Raw genomic sequence first — 22,461 nt, 5'->3', positions numbered from 1 at the left:
GCTGTTAGTAGCATCCATTTCATCACCATTTATCGAGTCGCTGCGAGGAATGTGATAGTGATCGCACAATTATGTAACAAATTTGGCATCTTCGGCGCATCTGCTGCGGGTAATCGATTTATCATTGCGTTTGAATACCGACGACGGACCAAAAGCGAACGCCTGTTGCCCCGGGATGGTTCAGTGCGATTGTTCCGAATTCGGAACGGAACCTACCTGGAGGGTGTCTAGTCATCGTGTTAAATTCCACACAATTCTCACGGTGATCGATTCGCGTGTTATGATTATACGTCATAGGGTTTGTGATGGAGCAACGAAACATGATCGCCGGCGGAAAATGACAAGTTTCCATGCTTGGTAGGAAGATGTCTGTATGAATGGATGGATGAATGGTTGGATGAGTTAGCTGGATATTATCATCTTCAGTTCGTCACACACACACACCACACTACACATGATACGGTCGTTTAATTTAATGAAACATCCGCAGTGAGTTAAAAGCTAGCAGGAAGGTTCGCTTGGTGTAGTGTGTCAACAGCAACATACCAAATACAGCCAATGGGGTCAGTGTGGCGCTGGTACGTTCTAACCAATCTCAGTGTTTCTCGTTGTGTGCGTGCTCCAATAGCATATTTTTCACACCGGTACTTTTGATGCACCCTTTCGACGATGGGGTTTTTTTATTGTTAACGAAAGTGTTCCGCATCCGAAGTGGTGCCATCTGCTTTAGAATACCATATATGGCAGTGGGTGAAAAGTAGGTCTATTGATGGGGGTCTAATTGAGACACTGAAGATGTAACGACTGTTGACTACGATATTACCACACTCTGATCATTAAAACAAAGAACGATCGGTACAATTGTGTTTAATCACATTCTTCAATGACTTCTAACCTTTTGAATGTGAACTTTACAGATAAGGCAGAAAGTTCATCGAACTTTCCACATCCGAAAGTTTGGACCCTAACCAACGCTCATGTCTGTAACGCTGCGGTAGCGGTCTTCTCGTCACAATCGTAGAGGTTTTCTGTGTACCCGCACCAAGCATGAATCTCATTTTGGGTGGTCAACAAGTCCTCGTCGACCTCTACCGGCTGTGATACCGTATGCCGTGTATGGACAAGATCACTTGTTTGGCAAGTTTCAGACGTGGTGAAAGCAAAAGGAGATGAATTGCGAGAAGCAGCAACGGTACGGACAGAAAGACTTCAAGCCTTCCAGCATAATGGGTTCGGAAGGATTGATATGTTTTTATTTTGGCAGGCTTTCACTTTCTCCCAAAATAATACCAAAAAGGAGAACGCAGCGCAAAAAGCAAGGTGGAACCATGGTGAAGGACTGACGCTGGCAATAGCTTACACTTTACGATCCGAAATAAAATCGAAACCAACCGAAAAGGAACGCAAACAGGTTGAATAGGCTTACGAACGCTAGAACACGAAACGAGCCTGTTTGTCTGGGCACTATTTGGATCGCTTTTGTGTGGCCAAAGTTAGGGCACGCAGCGATATGCTTGAGGATAGTGTGCAAAAGACAAAAATTCGAACATACCGTGACGTGATCGATATGCACGGGTAGATCAGGAGAGCATGTGCTCAGTTGACATTTGAAACCATATCTGGAACTGGTGCTGAAGCAAAAAACGGAGACCCGTGGCTAGTGGATAACGTGTTTCGTATCGTTTTCAGCAGTTGGTGCCACTGGGAAGCTTTAGCTGTAGCCGAACAAAAGATTGAAACGAATGTAATTTAAGGCAGTTTTTTGTACTTTAAACTACTCACTTAATATTGTTTCGCATTTTAATTGTTCTGCACATTGAGTTCATTTACCATGTGTGAGTACTACACAAAAATGAATACATCAACTTGGAGTTGAAACATAATTACCTTCAACTTTAGCTTACATTTTCTACAACTTTTCGGGAAACTAGCTCACAAGCTAACGTCAAGCTATAGCTGAGCAACATTGTTCAAAAAACGTGCCACCTGGTCGCTTTTACATGTACTGGCCTGCTTATTGGGGGTTATTGCTTTTGGTAAATGCTGAAAAACGGACCATTTAAGGTCAATATCGTACACTTGGCAAGATCGTTATCGCGTTGGAAAGAAAAACGGTTATTGCTCTGGGTGGTGACTGGTAGAAAAAGTTCATTCAGCGATTAACCGAACCTCGTACCGAATGGAGGTGAGGTTCGTCACCTTGAGATCTTGACCGGTTCATACCTTACTCGAGCATTGAAATCTTTCGATTATGCTTACGCTCGAACTCGATAGGTTGCACAGTTTGTTGCGTTTGTACTGTTTTGTGATTGGAGGTTTGGAGAACAAAAAATAACGTACAATTTAAGCAACAAACTCACTACGTGCAATTGAAACGCTAACTGTCAATTCAAACGAGGTTTGATGATGTTTTAGTACAATCGTTGTTTGGTCAAACGGCGTTACCATGGAAATCATACAAATCAAACGGTGAATAAAAACAACTCCTTTCGCACAATGGCATGCGCAGTAAAGTCGTAGTAGTGTTTGATATTTTAACCACCGAAAAGATCCGTCAGTGTACGACATTCCGGTAGTGAGACGACGTCGACCCGTTCGTTGTTTTCCGTTGCGGTCTAACCTCCTTACGGCAGAAATACGGCGCATTTTCTTTTGCACCGTTCGGTGCACTGTTTGAGAAAATGTGCACTGGCAATAAAGCTGTACGCTAAAAGTATCCTTCAGGCGTTACCAAGCAAGCAAGCTCGACGACGACTACCGCTAGTGAAGTCCTCCACCGAGCGCCAACCGTACCTGAAGCGCGCAAAGATGATGTTCCAACGATGGATCCGTGGCCTATATTTCGCAAAGGTAGGTGTGAAAGCATACCGTAGACGAGGCTTCCACGCTTCCACCGAGCGAACGCTATCGATCGTGGGGTGAATGTCACGGTGAAAATGGCCGGAAACGCTGGTTTGACCCTCATTCAGGGCCTAGACTGTTCGGGGTTGACCGACGCGTTTTGGCCCACAACCAATCATTTCCCTCTGGGGTGAGGTTGCATTTTGCATATGAGGACCTCGGGAGCGAAGAATATTGTTTCAATGTCGATAAATCCCGCTCGTCATCATTATCATCCATTTTGCAATGGGTTGCTCAGCGCGTGTTTCGGCACGAGGGTGTGCCCGATCGTGGAAGCGATTTGCGAGCGAGCTGGGGGAGTAAAAACTAAAAACAAAACCCGCCGGCTCAAAGCGATGCTAGGGACCGCGGTCATCAATCAATCGGAGTTATCGATTGCAAATTGTTGGAAGTTTTGTGGAAAGAGAATGGGGCAAGGATTAGGGCAAGCATAACAAAAGACGAGAAGGAAAACCAAAGAGGCCATGGACTGCCGGACGTCAACAAACATTGTTGCCAATGGTTACCATTTACTTCGTTTGATGGATGCATCCCAGCGAAGGAAGTGGGTGTTACTCCATCCAGGGGGGGTAGCTACCCCCTTTAATGACCCATTCCAATGCGTTGAGGAGATTGTAGATGTGTACTCGTATATGTGATGTGCGTGCGTGTACGGCAGGTCTAAAAATAAAGGATCGATCTGGAGCTAAGCCGGGGTTGAAAGGGTTGATGAATTTATAAGCGGTTCCGGTATAGTTTTGTTGCCGTTGTAAATCAATATGAAAGTTTAAGAGAACTTAAAACAGTATGTGGAAGAGCTGCAAGAAGAGTGTAGGAAATGTTATAAATGAATCCTTGCGGTCAGTGATGAGCAATCGTACGAGAGGACTGTGCTAACACACTGGCAGATAATGTAATTTATCGTTCACTTGCATTATTGATGGGAAAACTTCCATTACCCGTTAGAAATGGTTGGTGTCTTCAACAAAGCTGCACCGTAAATATTCGTGTTGATGTAATTGCGAACAGTGTTTGACTTGAGAATAATTTATCAGGTCACTGACCATTGACGTGAAGGTAGAGACTTATGTTATAATTATTAATGACTGATTTCAGAATTATTGATATTCAAAAATGTTTAACGGCATCTTGAATGAGTTCGATGAGGCAAGTGGGATATAAATATCTAGGAAACCTCCATTCCCGTTGCTGTACGTGTGCTTTACTCCACTCCACCACTGCAGCAGATTTACTCACTCGTAAATCAAAGCTTAGACACTTGATCGATGTACCTAATGCCAATCAATTATGCATTTTCTACGGTTCCGGTCGCAGATTATTCATAAGGCACGTTTCGCTCGCATCAGCATCGTTCGCGTTACAATGAATATGTAATTTCACTTCAACAACTTTACCGCCAACAGGGCTGCTGATCGGCTGACGACCACCGTCGCTTGGTGAAAGCCTCCGGTCGGTTGATGCTAATTCCGTTTCATCGGAGGCGTCTTTGGAAACGGTTGCTGTTGATGGTGTTCGTGTGAGCTATGGGACTTGTCTGCCTCATGTACCTAGGGCGACCCAACCTGCTTGAACGGTGTTGATGAAACATGATGATCAACAGGGACCGATCGGGATCTTGACTTGTTTCTGGTTGACATTGCCACGGGGGCTGCAATGTTTCGTTCGTACGAGCATTTTAAGGTTCCCAGTATCCTTGAAACATACCAGCAAACAGCATGAACGCCTTTGTCATTGAGTTTTGCAAAGGCGCTATAACCACAACCGGTACCCAGTCCTTATCGAACCGCCATTCGCAACGGTTTTTGTTTAGTCTAATGGTGTTCCATTGTTTCTGCTGCTTTTCGCTGGTGAGTTCAGAGCGCAAATCGTTTCACATCCGTATGCGCCTCCGACAGGTCAATGATGGCAAATAAATAAATGAATCACGTACACATTGACCTGGCGGGACTCGGCGAGTTTCGAGTATTTACTGTCAAAAAGGAAAGTTTATGTGCGAAAGTGGTTTTCCATCGGGAAATTGAATGTCTGTACGCTGGGTCGTGTGACAATGTGCTTGTGCGTACAAAGACAAAGTGACCATTTTTTTACTAAGCTTTGCAAAGGACTAACTAAAGATTGGTTGAAATGCATACGGAAAGTCGCATCTTGGCTATGTTATTAAGAACCCAGCAAAAACAAACTAAGCGATACGAAGAGTGAAAGTATTGAATCGATACGCTTTGCTTTGTTTTGACGGTGCAATTATAAACTGTGTGAAATTGTGTAGCAAATAGCAATTATTTTATATGCAACGGCTGATGAAATGGTGCGTGGTAGCTTGTTGAAAAATAGATAATGCGAACATGGATCAGTGCGTTAGGCTGTGGGTGTTGTTAATTGCATTCTTATAAATGCATTTCATTCGCCGTACTCATTCCCCATACGCACCATAATTGATGAATTGCGCGTAAATTTTGTATGTGGAGAACTTGATGCAGAAAGGCATCCAGTGATGGGCAAACAGTTATTTAAAATATGATAAAAGCATACTTAAGGATCCACAATGTTTATATAACTTCGTAAGAAAAAAATGTACTGTGCTGTGGAAATATTGAACATATGCCGAGAGAAGAAAACAACTATTAGTTTGACGTTAAAAGTATTTTAAATTCATGTCATTAGAAAGCATTATTTTAATTAATTACGAGCAAAATAAAAAGTGTATCGTACAGTTGCAACTTGAAAACTAATTGACATTAAAAAAAGGCTTGATTAACAACAGTTGATACGTATATCGTTAGCAAACCATAAGAAATGGAAGAATCTACCCAATCCGTTTCCAAATTTCATTGGTCAACACTTTACGCATGTACTTTTGCAATCTGTGCGCCCAGCGTACGCTGCAGCCCAATAGAATTCATGCGCACAGCCCACACCAACTCCTCCAGCTCTACTTTAACGCACTCGGTGCTGAAGTGTGCTGGCCGCGAAAGCCACAATTTCATTTCTTTCTAATTAGATTACGCTACCGCAATTGGCTGATCATCGCAAATTCGTTGTACGCCGGCGCCATGTCTATTCGCTTCCCCTTCCAAAGAAAGGCACAGAGGCAAGATTGAGCATAAACCGCTTCTTTTTTTATTTCTTTCATACTATTTCGGTTAAGCTAAGGCGTTTGGCTCGCGTTCAACCACCCGAAACCGGGTTAACAACGCAGCACGGGCAGGTGTCGCTTGGGGATGCTCGCTGTTCGGGGCCGGCGCACCAACTACTTAATTCGATTAGTAAATCGAGCTATCTAACGATCGATCGCGCATGGGTCGATCTGTTTGTGCAGATCGCGTGGATCGATCTTGATGCCCCAGAACTGGACCCTAAAATATGGTGACCGAATTAAGCGGGTGACAGACAGCGGTTAAATAATGCTCGCCAGTTTCGTGTAGCCTCTCGAGCGATTCCAATGAAAAAAGGGTTTTTGCTCCTCTTGGAAGATCCGTGTCGAGGAGGAGCTAATGTGCCCGATTAGTGCGTCATGTGAGATGGATAATGATGAGCTCGAGGTGAGCTTGTTGCACAATTAACCTAGGTGCTTCAGCTGTTTGAGGGATCAGCACCCGTACGCACGATACAGGCAGGATTGATGCTGCGCAAAGATGGGTAAAGAAAAGTTGTAAGAGATGTGTACTTGAGAAATCATTTGCCTAGCGCCTTGTTGGTGGTACTTCTTCACACCGGTAATTGAATAATGTTCGGCGAAGATTTAATTGCACCGGTGAACCATGTCAGCGGATCGTTGCTATTTTCTGGCGAAATTAGTTAATCGTCCCGGTCTAAGGTTATTTGATCGATTTTTATATTTCATATTGCAACAGTCCAAAATAAGCCTTCTTGGTAATGCGATCATACGATCATTATTAATTGTACATAATTGAGACCTGCATCAACAACCAAAGAAAGAAAAAAAGTCCCACTTACGCACGTTGTAATACACACGATATTTATATTAAAATAGAAAAAAAACCTCGAAGTCTCAATTCACACGGTGTCACTTAGCGCCGGTAGCAGACGTGCCTAATATGGGAGTCCCCTTTCACCGATTGCATCATTTGCGATCGGCCGAAAAATCAACGTCAGCCGGCAAGGTGGAAATATAGTCCCCAGGAAAACATGAAAAATGCATCCAAACACATTTCTATCGCCGATCGTCACGTTATGGTTTATGGTTCGCCCTGCGGTGCCGAATCCACCTGCAGTGCGGTGAGGGCTACCGTCTCACAAGCGTTTGGAGCCGCGATCGTCATCGCAGTCGCGGTGGGGCGGGAACTAATTAATTTTCATCCACATGCCTCCATTTCGTTGCCTATCGGTGGTTTTGTATTGTCATCACAAATTACAACAGTAAGACAGACGCCGGATTTTTCCTCACGTGCGTTTCGTGTGTCTATATCTGCCGGTCTGTATGTATATTCATTCAACTCGTTTTAAGGTTGTTGTCAAAAAATGCCGAACTTTGGAAACACCCTTAGGGAGTGGATCCATTTTCAACTGTGCTAAACTGATCGATCAGTCTGCATTATGATCATAGCTCAAGGTAAGCGATCGGCGTTGTAGTTTTTCGGGTGGTTCGTAACGTTTACCGGTCGGGCGTAAGATTTGAAACTATTTTGTATAAATTATGTCCAACCAGCTTCAGTTGAGTAAGCGCGCGAGATTGGACCGATGGTGGTTGTGGTTGCACCGGCCGCCCTATGTTATGCTGCAACCGGTTTTCACTGTTGCTGCAACCAGCAGCCTTGCTTCCTTCCGGTAAGGGAGTGCTGACAAATTTGACAATGCTAAGCATTTCTCAAACCCAGCAACGGTTCCGATCCGGCTCTAATTTAAGCAAGTGCTTGGCCACATTTCCCATCGGCGGCACCGGCAAACCAACTTTATCTGTGGTAAATTTAATTAAAAATATGTATTCAATCTGATGGAGGTGGATCGTAAAGTTATGCCCACTCGTAACGATGTCCAGCCACTTTCCATTCCAGGGGCCTGTTTGCTAGGAAAATTACCCAGGCTGCACCGCGGCTATCGGAGGGACGAGATAGTAATCAACAAATTTTTACATTTATTGCTATTTAATTGCAATCGAAAGCGGTGGCGATAGACTAACAGCGTTGCTAATGCGGGCTACCCATCGGTCGCAGGATTGCTGCACGACTGTTTCGAACGTGTATACTACCCAGAGCCGGTGGTCGTGTTTGGTTGTGTTTGCCGAGATGAAAGTACCCGATTACGTTACACGCGGTGGCAATGAATGATGGTGATGAGTTGCTTTTGGCTCTTAGTATATTCATTTGCGCATTTGCGTCGTTGGATTTGCAAACTGTTTAGTGTTTTTTTTTGCTTTTTTCGGCTTAGAGAATCCATTGCGCGGGCTTGATTTGCGTTAGTTAATTAGCCGATAAAGTCAAACGGTCGATGTGAATGACGATGGTTGCCGCGTTGAGTAGAGGCTGTGTTTGCACAGTGGGCCAGCTCGATTTGGCTAATTGACCAATTGATGGATGAAAATGCGCTTCGACGGCCAATCGGATCCAACGCGAGAGGTATGAAGCTTTAAGTTTTGCAAACATCACAGTGGCAAGGAACGAATTGTTTAACGCCATTTGAAACGAGCTAAATGGCGTTTTGATTCTCATTGACCTGAATCGGAGAAGCAATCTCGACGAATTTGACACGATTGAACGTTCGGTTGAGTCTAAGGCACTGTTCAATTAGTGGCTCATTTACGACTAGAACGTTGTTTGAAGTATTTTCATTAATACACTGGTGAGGAAATGGGTAATTATTGGGAAATTATTAATGGCGACGAAGATGCAAAAATATTTTTACTTTTTAATTGTTCAGTGAACAAAAAGAAAAAAATAAACTTGTTAGAGCTTTTTTATGCTTTTCGGGTATTTTATCTCTAAATCTGGGTAATAAATTTAATATTTAATAAATTAAAATTAATCGCAAAGATTGTTATATCACTACAAATACCTTTATTACGCCATAGGTAGGTCACAAATGCAACTGAAAAGCTTTTAACGCATATTCGCCCTTCAACATTCATTTTACTACCCTCCTTTAATCGGTTCTCTTATGCACGAGAGACATGTGCAAAAGCGCGACTTTCTGCACCCAAATTCATCGCCACATTATGTCATCCCACACGGGGGAGCAACGCCAGAGCGATGTGTGTTAGAAAGTCATCCGCTTCGGAACAGGTTGCGCGAAGTAAATGTTGATTCGCCGGGCAGACACGCACAGTGGGTGGTGTGGTTCCATTTTACGCCCGTTGTCCCACAAATGAGTGTCTCCCGAAATTAGCCACAAAACAATGGCTATGCTATGGAACGGGTGAACGAACCGGGTAATTTTGGCAACACGTAGGAAGGCGTTTCGTTCATGTTGAAAATATGCTTTTGCTCCATGGCGGGTGTGTTTCTTTGATAAAAAAAGATGGCATGATGATGAACTTGGTTGACAGATTAATTGGGTGTAGAATTTCCGAGTGGTAAAAATAGTGATTTTATACAATACTGTCAACAGTGTGAAAGCTTACCAGTGTACGGTAGCTGTTAGCACAATAAAAATGTCTACAAAAATGGCTGTAAATATACAGGCGAAAGTTCGATGATGTAAAACAAAACCCCGGCGATGACGTTCGATAGCACCGCTATGCATGGTTGAAAAAACGTGCTTTACGTACATTTACGTCCACAAATATAGGTGTCAATGTTTGAGGTTTGATAAAGCAAAGGAAAGAAAGGAAGAAAAAAAACTCTTTGCATAATCGAACACATAACCACAAAAGCTCATAGAAAATGCAGCCAAACCAGGTGTGCCGGACTTTACCCGGCCTTAGTATTGTAGATGCGCCGTTCCAAACGATTGGTTCAAATACAAAAACCACAGCAAACATTATCAAAAACCCTTCCCACCGTAAAAAAAAACCGACCCATAATTGCTTGTTTGCTTCGACATGCGCCGAAAAAGTGTGACAAAGCGTGTACTTCCGGGCCCGGTAGGAATGACGCGTGCGCGTACGTTCGGAAGTAGCACCTTGTTTGAGTGTCCGAAACTGGCAATTTGTGGTAATCATGCTTCAACGATTAATGGCGCTTAAAATTTAACCGCTTAGCCCAACTGTACTGACTGCTAATCGGAAAAATAAAACAAAAAATAAAGGCTACCAATTGGCTGGACGGGCAAATTATAACGATTGGCGGTGATCATTCGATAATGGATTGTGGTGGACGAAACAATAAAAAATCGAAGAAATTTCAGTGGCTTTGTGTGAGCGCAGTTATGTTGGTTGGAGAAAGCGATAAAATCGATCCCAAACCGTTATCGGTGGATCGAAATACGGCCTTTTGATTTAAAAAACGCGATCAGTGTCTTAATCTATCAAGTGTTAGATAATGTGTCTGCTCTATGTTATCATTGGGCAAGTAAACTGTTGCATAAAGCATTTACTAAATTATAGCAATGTGGAAAGCACCAATTGCAACTGTATAGTTAGGGGCTTTTAATCGAACTGCCGAAACCCCTAAAACTCTAAAACACGCTCTAGAAAGCGTTTGAGACACGAATCCATTCCAGGGTGGCCATATTAATTATGTACTGCGGACGTTCTTAAATCACCAACACCGGTCCCGGCCGTAAAATATGTTCGCCCATTTACCGAACTGTTCGTTTTATTGCTTTCCCGCCGGTTCCTCTTCAATATCGCTTCGCCATTCGCTCAAAAGGCAAATCTGCACAAAAACCGTGATCGCGTCCCATTTATCGAAACGTGATCGATCTTTCCCTCCGATCTGCTGCTGTTCGGTCGTTTCGTTGCAATTTTGCAGTTCCGCTCCGTTCGGGCAGGGGCCGGACAGCATCGTGCACATCGCTTAGATGGCGTATTTGTACGACCGGTCACAAACGAGCACGGCGAGCAAACGTTAGCCGTTGTAAATTTGCTGATCCGAATTCCCTTCCAACTCGTCCATTTCCGCTTTCAATTTTGCGTGACGTTTGGGCACGCAAAGGTAACTTCAATACAGACACACACTCTGTCTTTCTCTCTCAAGCCAGGTACGAATGGAAAAACGTCATTTGGTTTAGGTGTAGTTGGTCGTGTCTCGTCATGCTTGGGATGGTTGGGCAGATTTTTTGGACACGATCGCTAGACGAGCGACCGCAATTTCCTGCTGTGCGTGCGAGTACCGGTGGATCGAATTTGATCCACCGCAGCTAAACCTGACCACCGATCATCCGGCCGGTAGAATATAGCCGTACCAGTGCGAACTACTTCCCCGTTGCTTCGGTGCTCCAGAAGATGATGCTTTTCGGGGTGGTAAAAGCAATAATGTTGCGCAACGGAGACATTCTCCGCCGCCACATAACCTCCGTTCTTTCTCCACAACACGGTTGCGTTGGTTGCGTCAATGTCCAGGCCGGATAGTTGGCAGGGATTCGGGTTTGCGTGTCAATTGGGGGTATGTGACCTGTGCCTTATAAATCTGGCCTTTCGCAGTGGTGTAATTGTGCAGCGCAAGATCTTTATAGGTTTCGATGAGATGGCAGAGAGATAGAGAGAAAGAAGGATGGAGGGAAAAAGAAAATTCAACCAGCAAGGTGAAAGTAAAGACGATCATGAGTTAAAGAGCAATGGTAAAGTGCTCAGCTTTGGAAGGTCCAACGAACGATTGATTTGCTTACCAATAATGGTCCTTGAATGGCTTCTGAAAGTGTTAAGTTAATATGTGGATGTAAAATCCAGTAGCTTTAAAGTAACTTATAAGAAGTAATTTATAAATAAGTGAATATTTAACATTAACGTAATAAATCATTTATACTTTTGGGAGCGTACATCTTGTAGACTCTGAATTTTGCTGTTCAATAATATTGAAAGCAATATCCCGCTGGTTGGTCAATCCCTTATGCTTCTGCCGATACAATGTTAGAGTTTGACTAACTGTGATTTATTTGACAGCCCTTTAATGATGCGTTGGACATGGTTTCCTCTCACTTTTTCATGTTAAAAATCAAATGTTTTTGCCTGCATTAGACACCTACGACAATGTCCATTCTCGTTCTATACAATGAGATGAACACTATCGATCGAAGCCACACACACAAGTGATCGGTGCAATTATCCTGAAAACGAACCTCACTATAATTACAGTGCTTACAGTCGGCTGTGATGCTGATATTTGTGCAAGATCAATCACTGGATGAATGGATCCAGCGTAGGCGGAAATTCTACAAAAATGACAGCTAGAAATAGTTTTTTTAAAGCTGAATATAGCATTAAGTAAAATTTTGTAGAAGATCATACAATAGTTTTAAACCGAATGGTGCAAAGTACGCGATATCTCAAATGCATTCTAGACTTTGGAAAAGTTTGTAAAATGAAGCACGATCAGTCGAGCTGTAATTATTTCTGCAACAGCTCATCTCTCTACATTCTTCACGCTAAATCATAATCCATGTTCGTAATTTGTTTCGCTTTTTGTATCCTCTGCTGCTTCCCCCATCCCCCCAACTTTCCTACAACGTTCCGGCCACCGTCCTGGTACTTCTAATGGTGAACAATTACGAAAAATATCATCCTCACGGTACGGTACACCCGAGGTCTGTACAGCACCGATTTATTTCACCTGTATGTAGCGTACGAACCGTTCGATCATTGTAATACCATCGATTTGAATTGAAAGTACACTGGCCTCGGTCGGTTTTCACTTTCATTCGACCACTCGGCTCGGTGAGTCGAGTACGGGTTCGTCGCTTACCGTTTCATGCAGCTCTTTGGTGCGGAAGAAAGTGATTTATGGGTACAATGCTGAAGCGTTTGCAAAATCTTGCCTGTTGTGCGCGTGTCCGATAGATAGGACGTCGTTTGCTTCACTAATCACATTATTATCGTCCGCTTGGGATGTTTGCTAAAAATGACCCAAAATGGGAAATGATCGAAGGTGGCGAAAGGAGGAAAGATTGCAATTATATTGTCTTCCTATGGCTGCTTTTCATCTCGTATAAAGCTGAAGAACCTGGGAAATGGGAAAGAGACTAACAGCGACTATAACGTTTATATCTCATCGCACAATTTAAGGATTGATTGCGTAAGCTTTACAGTGCGATATCGCTGAGCAACATCTCACCGAACGCTTCGTCGATATCGATCGTTTGATCAAGAGACAGTCCTGTACAATCTTCAAACCATTACCTGATTTGGTGGCGGATTGACCGGGTCGTTAGGTTAATGGGATGGAAAGTCTCAACGAACCGCCAGGGAGACCACTCTATCCTCTGCTGGTACGAAATCTCTTGAGATTTGCAAGGTTTGATGTTATGAGAATTGTTGTTGATCAGCCTTTTGAGAGGCAAAAATGACGGCGACTTATTGCATATGGTAACCACTTATGTCCTCTTGGATCTTCTGGTTTGAACGTTTTATGCTATCAAACAAAAATGGTTCATTATTATGCGGACGGTATTAATCCCAGCGCTGATTGCACACGTTTTGTCTCCTGCTAAACCTGAGATCTTGTTGGGTAATCGAGGTTGGGTAAATTTTGTTTTCGCTACCACCCTTCCCATACGCGCATCGATTCGACAAGCGAAGCGAGCTTCTCATGTGGGAAATAAATCATGTTTCCGTTTTACCGTAATGGACATCATGGCTCTCGTCACCCGCTACCGCCGGCCTAATTTATGCAAAAGAAATTGCAAACTGCCCACACAACTTTCACTATCCGGGACCCTCCGGGACTGTGCGACGGGACCTGCTCAACGTACGATCCCATTTTCCTTTCAGCGGCCGGTCCCGAATCGAAATCAATGGCGCTCCCTTTCTGCGTTCGGCACTATGCAAGACTTCCCTATCGCTGTGAGACATACCTGAGCGACCGGGGGAGATGGTTCTGCTTATGGTCATGCAATATTTTATCGCTTGCTCCCGCGGCTCAATATAGATCACCCGCGTGTTGTTTCCGCACAAGGAGGGCCGCACGGCGATTGCGTGGAAATGGAGATTAAGGTGACCATTCATCTCCGGCCCATTGCATGTGCATTGCAACGCAATCGACATCATTACGGTGCGTTACATAAAGGCGCTTAGACGCGCACAGACAGGGTGACGAAGAGTAAGATGTTGGTGGGTGTTGAGATGGACACCCTTGCAGCCTACGCAGCATAAATGAAGCTCTTCAATGGAATAAAGCATTTCACTATGCTTGCTTGCTTGCGAAGCAGAAGAAGGGAAAAAATACAACCCAAGACGATTACCTTCCATGCTCCTTCTTTACAAGTGCGTGTGAGCTTGGCAAGCGGTGGGCTCGCGGAAAGAATCGTTCCGAAAAAGAAAACCGGTTCATCGGTGCAGCATTGTGTAAGGTGACCGCCGAAGAAAGTGCCCGTTCGCACTTCTCACAGCGGCAGGTATCGTCCCTGTAGTTGTACGTGAATAGGACCGAATCGGGCTGTAGCATAAACGCGTAATCGTGATCATTTTTCTGGCAATAAGGTAGAAGACGTAAGGCACGACTACAGCAACGCCGAGCAGTCCGAGATCTCGACGACCACTCCCGGTGCGATTAAAAGTTCAATGTCTTTCGTTTCATTTTTGAGCTGCAGCAACTCCATGTATGGCGCAACAGCCTCCATGGACGCGTTTATTTTCGGTCACAGTTCTTGAAAGCTGGAGAAAGATGAAAAGAATGCAACTCGTTTAGCTTGATGCGTGGTTTCGTGCTAGATCATCTCAATCTCAAGTTTCGGAGAAGAAAGGAATTCGGTGCCTAACAGTAATGCTTTACTTACTTTGTCTTCCTTTGTCTTGCTGTCTTCCAGATGCGAAAATTGCGTGAGACAGAACCATGTAGCGGAACTATCAGCAAAAGCAACAGCAATAACAGCATCCAATCCGTCACCGACGATTACGAACAGCTGGAAACGAAAGAATCTCTGGAGCTGACTATTGTCACTGCGACAACCACGACGACCGCAGTCCCGGCAGCGGAAGAAGCGTCGACACACGACTGCAGCTGCCGTACGACACGGAACACAAGTGAAACAGAAGCAAATAATATAGACGTAGCGATAGAAACAACGACGTGCGGCAACGATGAGGCTGAACGGCCAACGCTGGTAAGAAAAGCATCTCTTCACAATTTGTTGTACTGCAGTCACTAAACATTTTGTTTTTCATTTCTACATTCAACAGTCGCACGAATTATGTAAACGAACCAAGGAAGCTCACAGCAACGACAGCAGTAGTGCCTGCAGCGTAGTACTAGAATCGAAGGGCATTTCTTCTTATTTTGCACCGAACGCAACAGACATCGCATCCGCACAACAAACGATCGTTTCAATCGAGTGCCAACAAGCGTCCTTTAGTTCTGATCCGGATTCGGCCCTTTCTTCGATGAGTCCGCAACCGAACAGCTTTACCGGTGATGCACCGCAGGACGATCCCTGGAATGTCCAACATTCGCCGATCGTCCGGGAGGAGGGCAAATTGACCAGAATTAAGGCGGAGCTCGATGAAATGCAGCAGCGATATGATACCCTCAACCGGGATTATACGCTTGCCAAGGAACAGATCGACCAGCTGGAGCAGGAGCTGGTTAAGGTACGTAATGAATCAATTGCTAAAGAAGTTGTGCTAGAAAAAGTAACTAAACTCAATTCTCTAACTCCTTTCAGGCAACACAAGCTTCGCGCGAACAAAGCAAACTAAATGAACGCATCGCATACCTCGTGAAGGTAAGTTTAGGAAATAAAGTTTCTTTAAGTGCTAGTAGATGGAAAAATTTTTGATACTGACAAAAGTTTTCGTTGGAAAGGTTAAGTGCACGCGACCATCAAGTGGTCGAAATGTGTCTAGCTTTTGGGAAAAATTAATAATTTACCTTATTTGAATTGTTCATTAGATGAACATAAATGCAGAGGTTACAACGGTGAAGTTACAATAAATGACGTTAAATAACACTAAAATAAATCAAATTATTTAATATCTTTTCAGCGCGAGGAGGACCTGCTAAAGGAAAGTCACGAGCTGCGTGAACAAAACGAACTGCTCGAATTTCGTATAATCGAGCTCGAGGAAAGCCATGACAAGGTAAGTTCACATATAGATGGCGCTCGTAAATGACGACCGCAGAGTTGGGCCATTATTGCTTGAAAGAGCAGTTGCGTTTTGAATCACATTGCTTGAATGTTTTAAGGGCGGGTTGAATCGATTAAACAATGATATTAAAAAATAGAGTATGAAATCTTATTTTAAACGCAACTTTACAAGCTCCAGATCTATATTAGATATGCGTATTGACACGATAGTAATCAGCAAATCGTGTTGAGGTCCACATCTACAAATGAACAGCTCAATCTATCGCTGCCGGTTACCGGTTCACATTAATCATTCGCTAGTCGCACGGCCTCGTTGCAGATTTTCGGACCCCTTTTCCCTGTCACCTGCGAGATAATTTGCAAAATATTGCCTAGAGCATTGCAATCGGCATCGATCCCCACTCAAACCTTGAGCAAATAATTGGATTAGGAATTGGACAATAATTCATTGGCTTACGGTGTCATTTGTGGGGCAGCTTTGAACGATACTTTGGCCTGCGAACTCCGTAGGGATGTTGTATACTAACCGAAAATCAACCATGAAATGATCAATGGTGGTTTTTGATGGTGCAGAACTCTATTTTACATTAACTCTAGTCCATACATTTTTGATTTGGTGATTACAATTTGAAAGTTTGATGTTTTATTGTTTATGTCAAGCCCTTTTTGACCTTTAAATCATTTTTTCGGCCCTTGAAGTTAATACTTATCTACATACTAAGTCGTACCTGGTTGCTTTATCGTGTAGCTTAATAGTCTGTCAGTGATAAGAAGGCCAGTTTGCTAATTCGATTCACAATTTTCGATGTTTCAGCTCAAAACCTTAAACCACCCACCTTACGGTGATGTTTAACCTTGGCATAAATTTATTCAGTTTTAAGTTATTATTATATCGCGTTCTTTATTCGTCACAATATGTAGGCCGATAATTGATTCTTGTCAGCTGTTCCTCGTAAAATATTATCGAACCTCTTTTAGTCAAATTTGCAACCGTCCACCTGTTAGCAGTGTTGTTCATGTCCAAATAATTCAGTTCTGCTAATTAAAGATTTTTGCTTGTGATATGTGACGATAGCCACACCGTTTGTTTGCTGACACCTAGTGTCTGTATGTCTCTCTGCATGGCAGATTAGAATCGCTCTTCATTCGAGCAACATTCCATCGGATCAATTTCATTAACACGATTAGCTTTCCCTCCACTTCAACGATCACGACTGTGCACGATGTGCCCACGACCAAACACTCCATCACGCACACACCGGTCGCATCACATAGCGCGTATTGATCTTCCCTGCTCCAAAAACCATTTCATGGGTGCTCAGCTCATTTCGGACACCAAAATCCTATCAACACTTTCCTTCGTATAAAATCATCACAACAACGCCTCCACAAGCGTATCATACCATAAAAGTATGTCGAGTGGTGGTGCCCGCCCGTTGATTATGGATTCGATCGCATCCTCTCGAGAATCGTACCGCATCGGTTGTATGCTGCGTTTAGCAGTCGGCAAAGCGTCAACAGTCGGCGATCGGCTGTCATATCGACAGAAACCATCGGCTCAAAGGCGACCGCAAGACGACCAGAGCCTGTCAGTGACTAATCGAGCGCAAACATGGGCCGATCGAGCGACCCCCGACAGCCGCACGAAAGACTCCCTAATGATTTGTTGGTTTGCGGGTTGTACGTTTTTTCTCACGACGGTTTACACCCCGGCCCGTACTGCACGGATGGTGGTCGATGGTCAGCAACATTTTATGCTCGTACCAACTAGCAAAGCCAAGGCGTAACATGAATCAACTGAACGTCAAGTGTGTAATGAGGAGCGGGGGAAGGGGTAGGACGGAGAAGGGAATGGTTTTTCTTTCAACCCTGTGGAAAGCTTCGATACCGATCGTTGCATGAATGAAGTGACCATAGTGCGGGTCCCCGGGTTGTTTAGGAGCATAATGGACGGCCAAAGTAGATCCGTTTCCCGCCAAGGATAGATACTTACCCATACAGGTGTGGTGTATTGTCCCGTGTCTGGCCAACCTCAACAACGTCCCCACGGCTCGTCAAAATCATTCGCAATGTTGCGATGTTGTGGAACAAACGGCGATACTTCTAGGCTTGGATTAGTCATAATTTAAACACTCTGCACGCTGCAAGTGGGGTGGGCTCCGTTCGCTTATTGACATAGAGGTTTTTGTCTTTTTTTGTGTGTGTGTATCGCAGCATGTTCCATACATTTCGCATAAGCCCGACGGCCATTCGCTGCTTTTGATCTTTGACAGGACAGCACGGGACGCGATCATGGTCCGTACCAGTTCGAATCAACCGTTTCGTTGGGGAGGGTTGTTCGACTACCCGTTGCACAGTTAGTCCGACGTCTGTTAACCATTCTTTCGGTTGGAGGGAGATTTATAGAGACCGGCTGGAGCGACCCAAACTCCATCCGTCGTTGGTGGTGCCATAAGCGATTGCTAATTAGTCACTTAGTTGCCCCCGTAGGGCACAGGAGTGGTAGGAAAGGATTAACAAAATGTGTAATACTAAAAAAGAATTATAAAGATCAAAATAGCTTATGAGGCAGTATTGGATTTGAAGTCACTATTTTGAACAATTTTATGGCTTCATCTGTATAGTTAATTTCACCCTTAACCTTCTCTGCTAGACAAAAATGAAGGTACCTCAGTTGGCATTAATGTGATGCTGTTCGGCATACATAAAATCCTCCCACGACAAAAGTAACCATACAATCACGGAATTATTTTGTTTCTCGGGGTACGGATTAGCACACGTAATAAATACCGACCATGAATGGTTCTTGTTGCTTCCGTAACTTGGAGAAAAATTTAAAGTCACCCTTAATCTTATCCACCTTCTCGGACGTTTGGGGTTACAGTGTGGTAAAGATGTGAACCTTTTGATCATCTGCCAGCAGACACGAAGAAAGCCCTTTTTCGGCGTATTCAGTGATAAGAGATGATTTTTCCAGCACCATTGTAAATCACTGTTTATAAGAGAAATTCACATCATAGATAAACGATGTCGAGATATTTCCGTGACTTATATGTACTGAATGGAAAATGAAGCTCATGCGCTTCCAGATTCATTTTCCAGTGAACATAAAAAACTGTTAGGTTCACTATCCGTACTCAACTAGGGTGATATTCTTTTTATTTTTCGTTTTAAAAACGACATTATGAAACGACTTTGAACTAATTTTTTTTTATTCATAAAGAACGGCCTGGCCGTATTGTTGCTTTGATTTACCAATATCAAAGGGTAAAATACTTAAAGTGCTTCTCAGTTTGAAGAAACGGTAAAAGGTCCAAGGCTTTCTTAAAAAATAAAAAAAAAAACTCATTTACTCATCGCGATATTATAAAAGCATACAATTTAACATAAATGTAGTGTTCTTTATGTGTACAATTGTTTCCTGAACACTTTACTTGATTTCATTTCCTTTTTTCATGAAGGTATTTAATATTTTTAAAATTCGTTTTCATCCCATGCGTATGATGGAAGCTAAGATCGCTTAGCCTAAGATACCTTCCTGATCGTCTTAAACAACACAAGCGCCAGGCGCTAGCGTCAGAAGTCGGCTCACCTCGTTTACAAGCGTTCCGCTTCCGTGCTACCGCACCGCAGTTTCGTTCCTCGCCAGCTGTTGATGTGCTGGGTAGCATTCTCCCCCCTTTTTAATGTGTAGCTCAAAAATACGCCACACGAGCGTTCGAGCCTTCGTCCGCATGTTCACGCGTCGCTCGTTCGTTCGCGCGTTCACAGTTGCAAACTCGTTTGCGCGGGCGTCGGTCGCTTTCGATTGATCTTGAGCGTGCGGCAACTGCTTGAGAGGTTCGTCGCTGGAGCGTAGTTGTATCAGCATTCAAATCTTTCGTTAGGACTCATCCGATTGGCCTCGGGTTGCGGGGCAAGGTTTTCCCCAGTGCAAGTGAAAAGAAATGAAAAGTGCGCCCAAACTCATTCTGCAGCGGGCAGATCGAGGCACTAACCCCTGGCCATCGATGGTGAACATGAGGTGCGATCAATCAGCGTGAAAGTCAGCCACTTTTAATTGCCACTGACAATGATTGATACTTCTGCTCGGGTTGTTGGACGATCGGTTCGTGATCGCATCCAGTGCTAGCAGTGTGCTGTTTAATGCTAGAACGGTATTGAACGTGGAAAGAAGTGATCTTGATCGAGCCTAACAGCGCGATGGAAATTGGAAAACTCTTCTGAGAAAGATTGAAGTACTTGTGATGTTCGGTGTGTTCGATTCGGGGTTTTGTGGGACTGTTTCAAGGAATAGTTAACAATATTCCTCCTATCCGCCAGTGGTTCACACTGACCTATCGATCGGATTTGAAAAGCGGATCAAATGAGCTCAACGTTTCAACTCGTAAAGTACGAAGTTTGTGTTTATGGTAATGAATGGATCAGTTTAAGGCAGCGGCATTGGTGTGTGACACATTTGGCGGAGGTTTGTAGCTGTTGAGCATCTTACAACCTTGCTAACGCGAAGATATCGTCGCCAGTGTGATTAGTGACTTTGTGTTTTTTGGAAACGCCACACAGTGAACATGTTGCTTCCATGGTCATAGAAGTCAACTGGTGGTCGTAATGAAGTTATGATGTATGTGATCTGTGTGCTGTAGATCGAGCGAGAGTGAAATCCATACACCGCGCTGTGTGTATGTTAGGATCAATCGAAAGTGTTGTGATCGGAAAAGTGATAATATGCTGCTGCACAAATTAGGCGTTTACAACCACTTTGAAGACTGCTGCGTTTAGAGGCTGCTGAACAGTTTCCACTAGACACAAATGGTGGCTTAAAATAGACAATTTATAAGAACTATCACACACTTGATATGGCGATTGTTCGACTACATGAGGTTGGTAGGAAAATAGAAGTATGAAATGTTTTATTTTCAATTTGATAAATTTGAATGTGTCTTTTTCTTCAAGTCATCTCTATACAGAAAAAGATTTTTCTCTAGTTATAAGTGCCCCTGAAAAATTGTGAAATTACACCCTGACTTCTCTTCTAACAACATTGGTGTATCAGCCAGTTTTTAAGGCCCATTTTCTCCGTTGTCTCTGCACTTATAGCTTCCCGGAACCTTGTGTCAAGTCCACCAAAGGCCCAACAAAGCGTACACTTTTCTGTCGCAACCTTCCACGGTAACCTCGGCCATAGGCTGGGCCACACCGTACGCCGGTCATGTGAATTACAATAATTTACCACTCTAATATCTCAATCACATTGGCGTGGCGGCATCGTTCATAAATCATGGCATTTTTCCTTCCAAAGTGTGCCCATTTGCTCGAACCACCGCGTATGTTGCTCCGAAACAAACAAAGAGTGTTATGGTTGGAAAGCACAATATGAATTATAGAAGCGGTTAAAATACGATACACCTTTTTGGCCTTCATTATGGTCAGTGGGTGAAATGAGGCAAATTATGAGCAAACCTTTAATGACCGTTCGTCAAACCGAAGGAACTGCGAGAACCCAAACAACATGGCGAGCTGTAGAATGATAGTCTTCTGTCGTGCAGCAACACTCTCTGAATTTGACTTCACCTCGCTGCTTTCAAGGTGGTCTCCAGTAATAATAATCTCGTAATGATATACTTTTGGAAATAGTAGTACAGTATATTTTTTTATTATATTCCTCTTAAATAATGTTGAATAATTATTAGACGCTAAAGTCATTCTGAGACTGTCCCAAAACGATTATTGCAATCGCCAAGTAACGTACTTTATTTGAATGTGTACCCCTTAAGCTTAATTCAACAATTTAGCGGGGCATTACTTCCACAACAGTTTAACGGACGGGATCACGACCTAGATGACGATGCAGTGACTAAGATAACAAAATTGTTCGCGGCTTTGCTCCTTTTTTTACCACCTCCTAAAACGCTATGGGAAATATTGCAGTGGTACGTAAGTCAGACACGACGTTACAGTGGTTCTGACCAGCAACTCACACGGTAAACCGTACCAGCATGAGTCAACAAAAGATCGTTAAAATAGCTTCCTTTAACTGTGTGTTTTGTGCTTGCGATTAAGGCAAAGTCTCTGTAGAATCATAAATTAAAACATAAATTTAAGACAATGTACTACCGGTTCATGTTGCTTTTGGGGTGTTTTTTCGGGACGGATGTTATCACTACCCTTAAGGGAGTTTGAATAATTTCTCGGCGAAGTCAAACACTTTGGAATTCTACACACTATTTCAGGCTACTGCTTTTTCACCTTCCATGTGTCTAACGCCGGTAGGTCGGTGACATGAGCATCAACCTGTAGCGCCAGTGCGTGTGTTTTCGTGCGTGATGTGAGCAATCGATGGTTCCGCGCAGTCCGTTGCGTGCCCAAGGAAGACACGCTCGCACAGAAAACTAACACCGCGCACCGATAATTAAAGATTTGTTGAACACT

The 22,461-nt window shown here is 43.6% G+C and overlaps 1 protein-coding gene across 5 annotated transcripts in view; it reads left to right on the top strand.

Annotated features, from left to right (window-relative positions):
• The window catches only part of LOC125764263 (restin homolog), an 84,816-nt gene that overhangs the window by 56,281 nt on the left and 6,074 nt on the right, over nucleotides 1-22,461 (top strand). For all 5 annotated transcript variants that reach the window (XR_007418448.1, XR_007418447.1, XR_007418446.1 and 2 more), the window contains exons 6-9: nucleotides 14,755-15,051; nucleotides 15,128-15,535; nucleotides 15,610-15,669; nucleotides 15,929-16,024. Coding sequence is in view for 2 of the 5 variants with exons in the window: in XM_049428294.1 (XP_049284251.1) it covers nucleotides 14,755-15,051; nucleotides 15,128-15,535; nucleotides 15,610-15,669; nucleotides 15,929-16,024 (861 nt within the window). In the remaining 3 variants the exon portion in view is untranslated. The remainder of the gene's footprint in view (nucleotides 1-14,754; nucleotides 15,052-15,127; nucleotides 15,536-15,609; nucleotides 15,670-15,928; nucleotides 16,025-22,461) is intronic.

Source organism: Anopheles funestus, chromosome 2RL (assembly GCF_943734845.2).
Source record: "Anopheles funestus chromosome 2RL, idAnoFuneDA-416_04, whole genome shotgun sequence".
Taxonomy (NCBI): domain Eukaryota; kingdom Metazoa; phylum Arthropoda; class Insecta; order Diptera; family Culicidae; genus Anopheles; species Anopheles funestus.
Note: the sequence above shows the minus strand (reverse complement) of the source record. Positions and strands in the feature narration are given on the sequence as shown.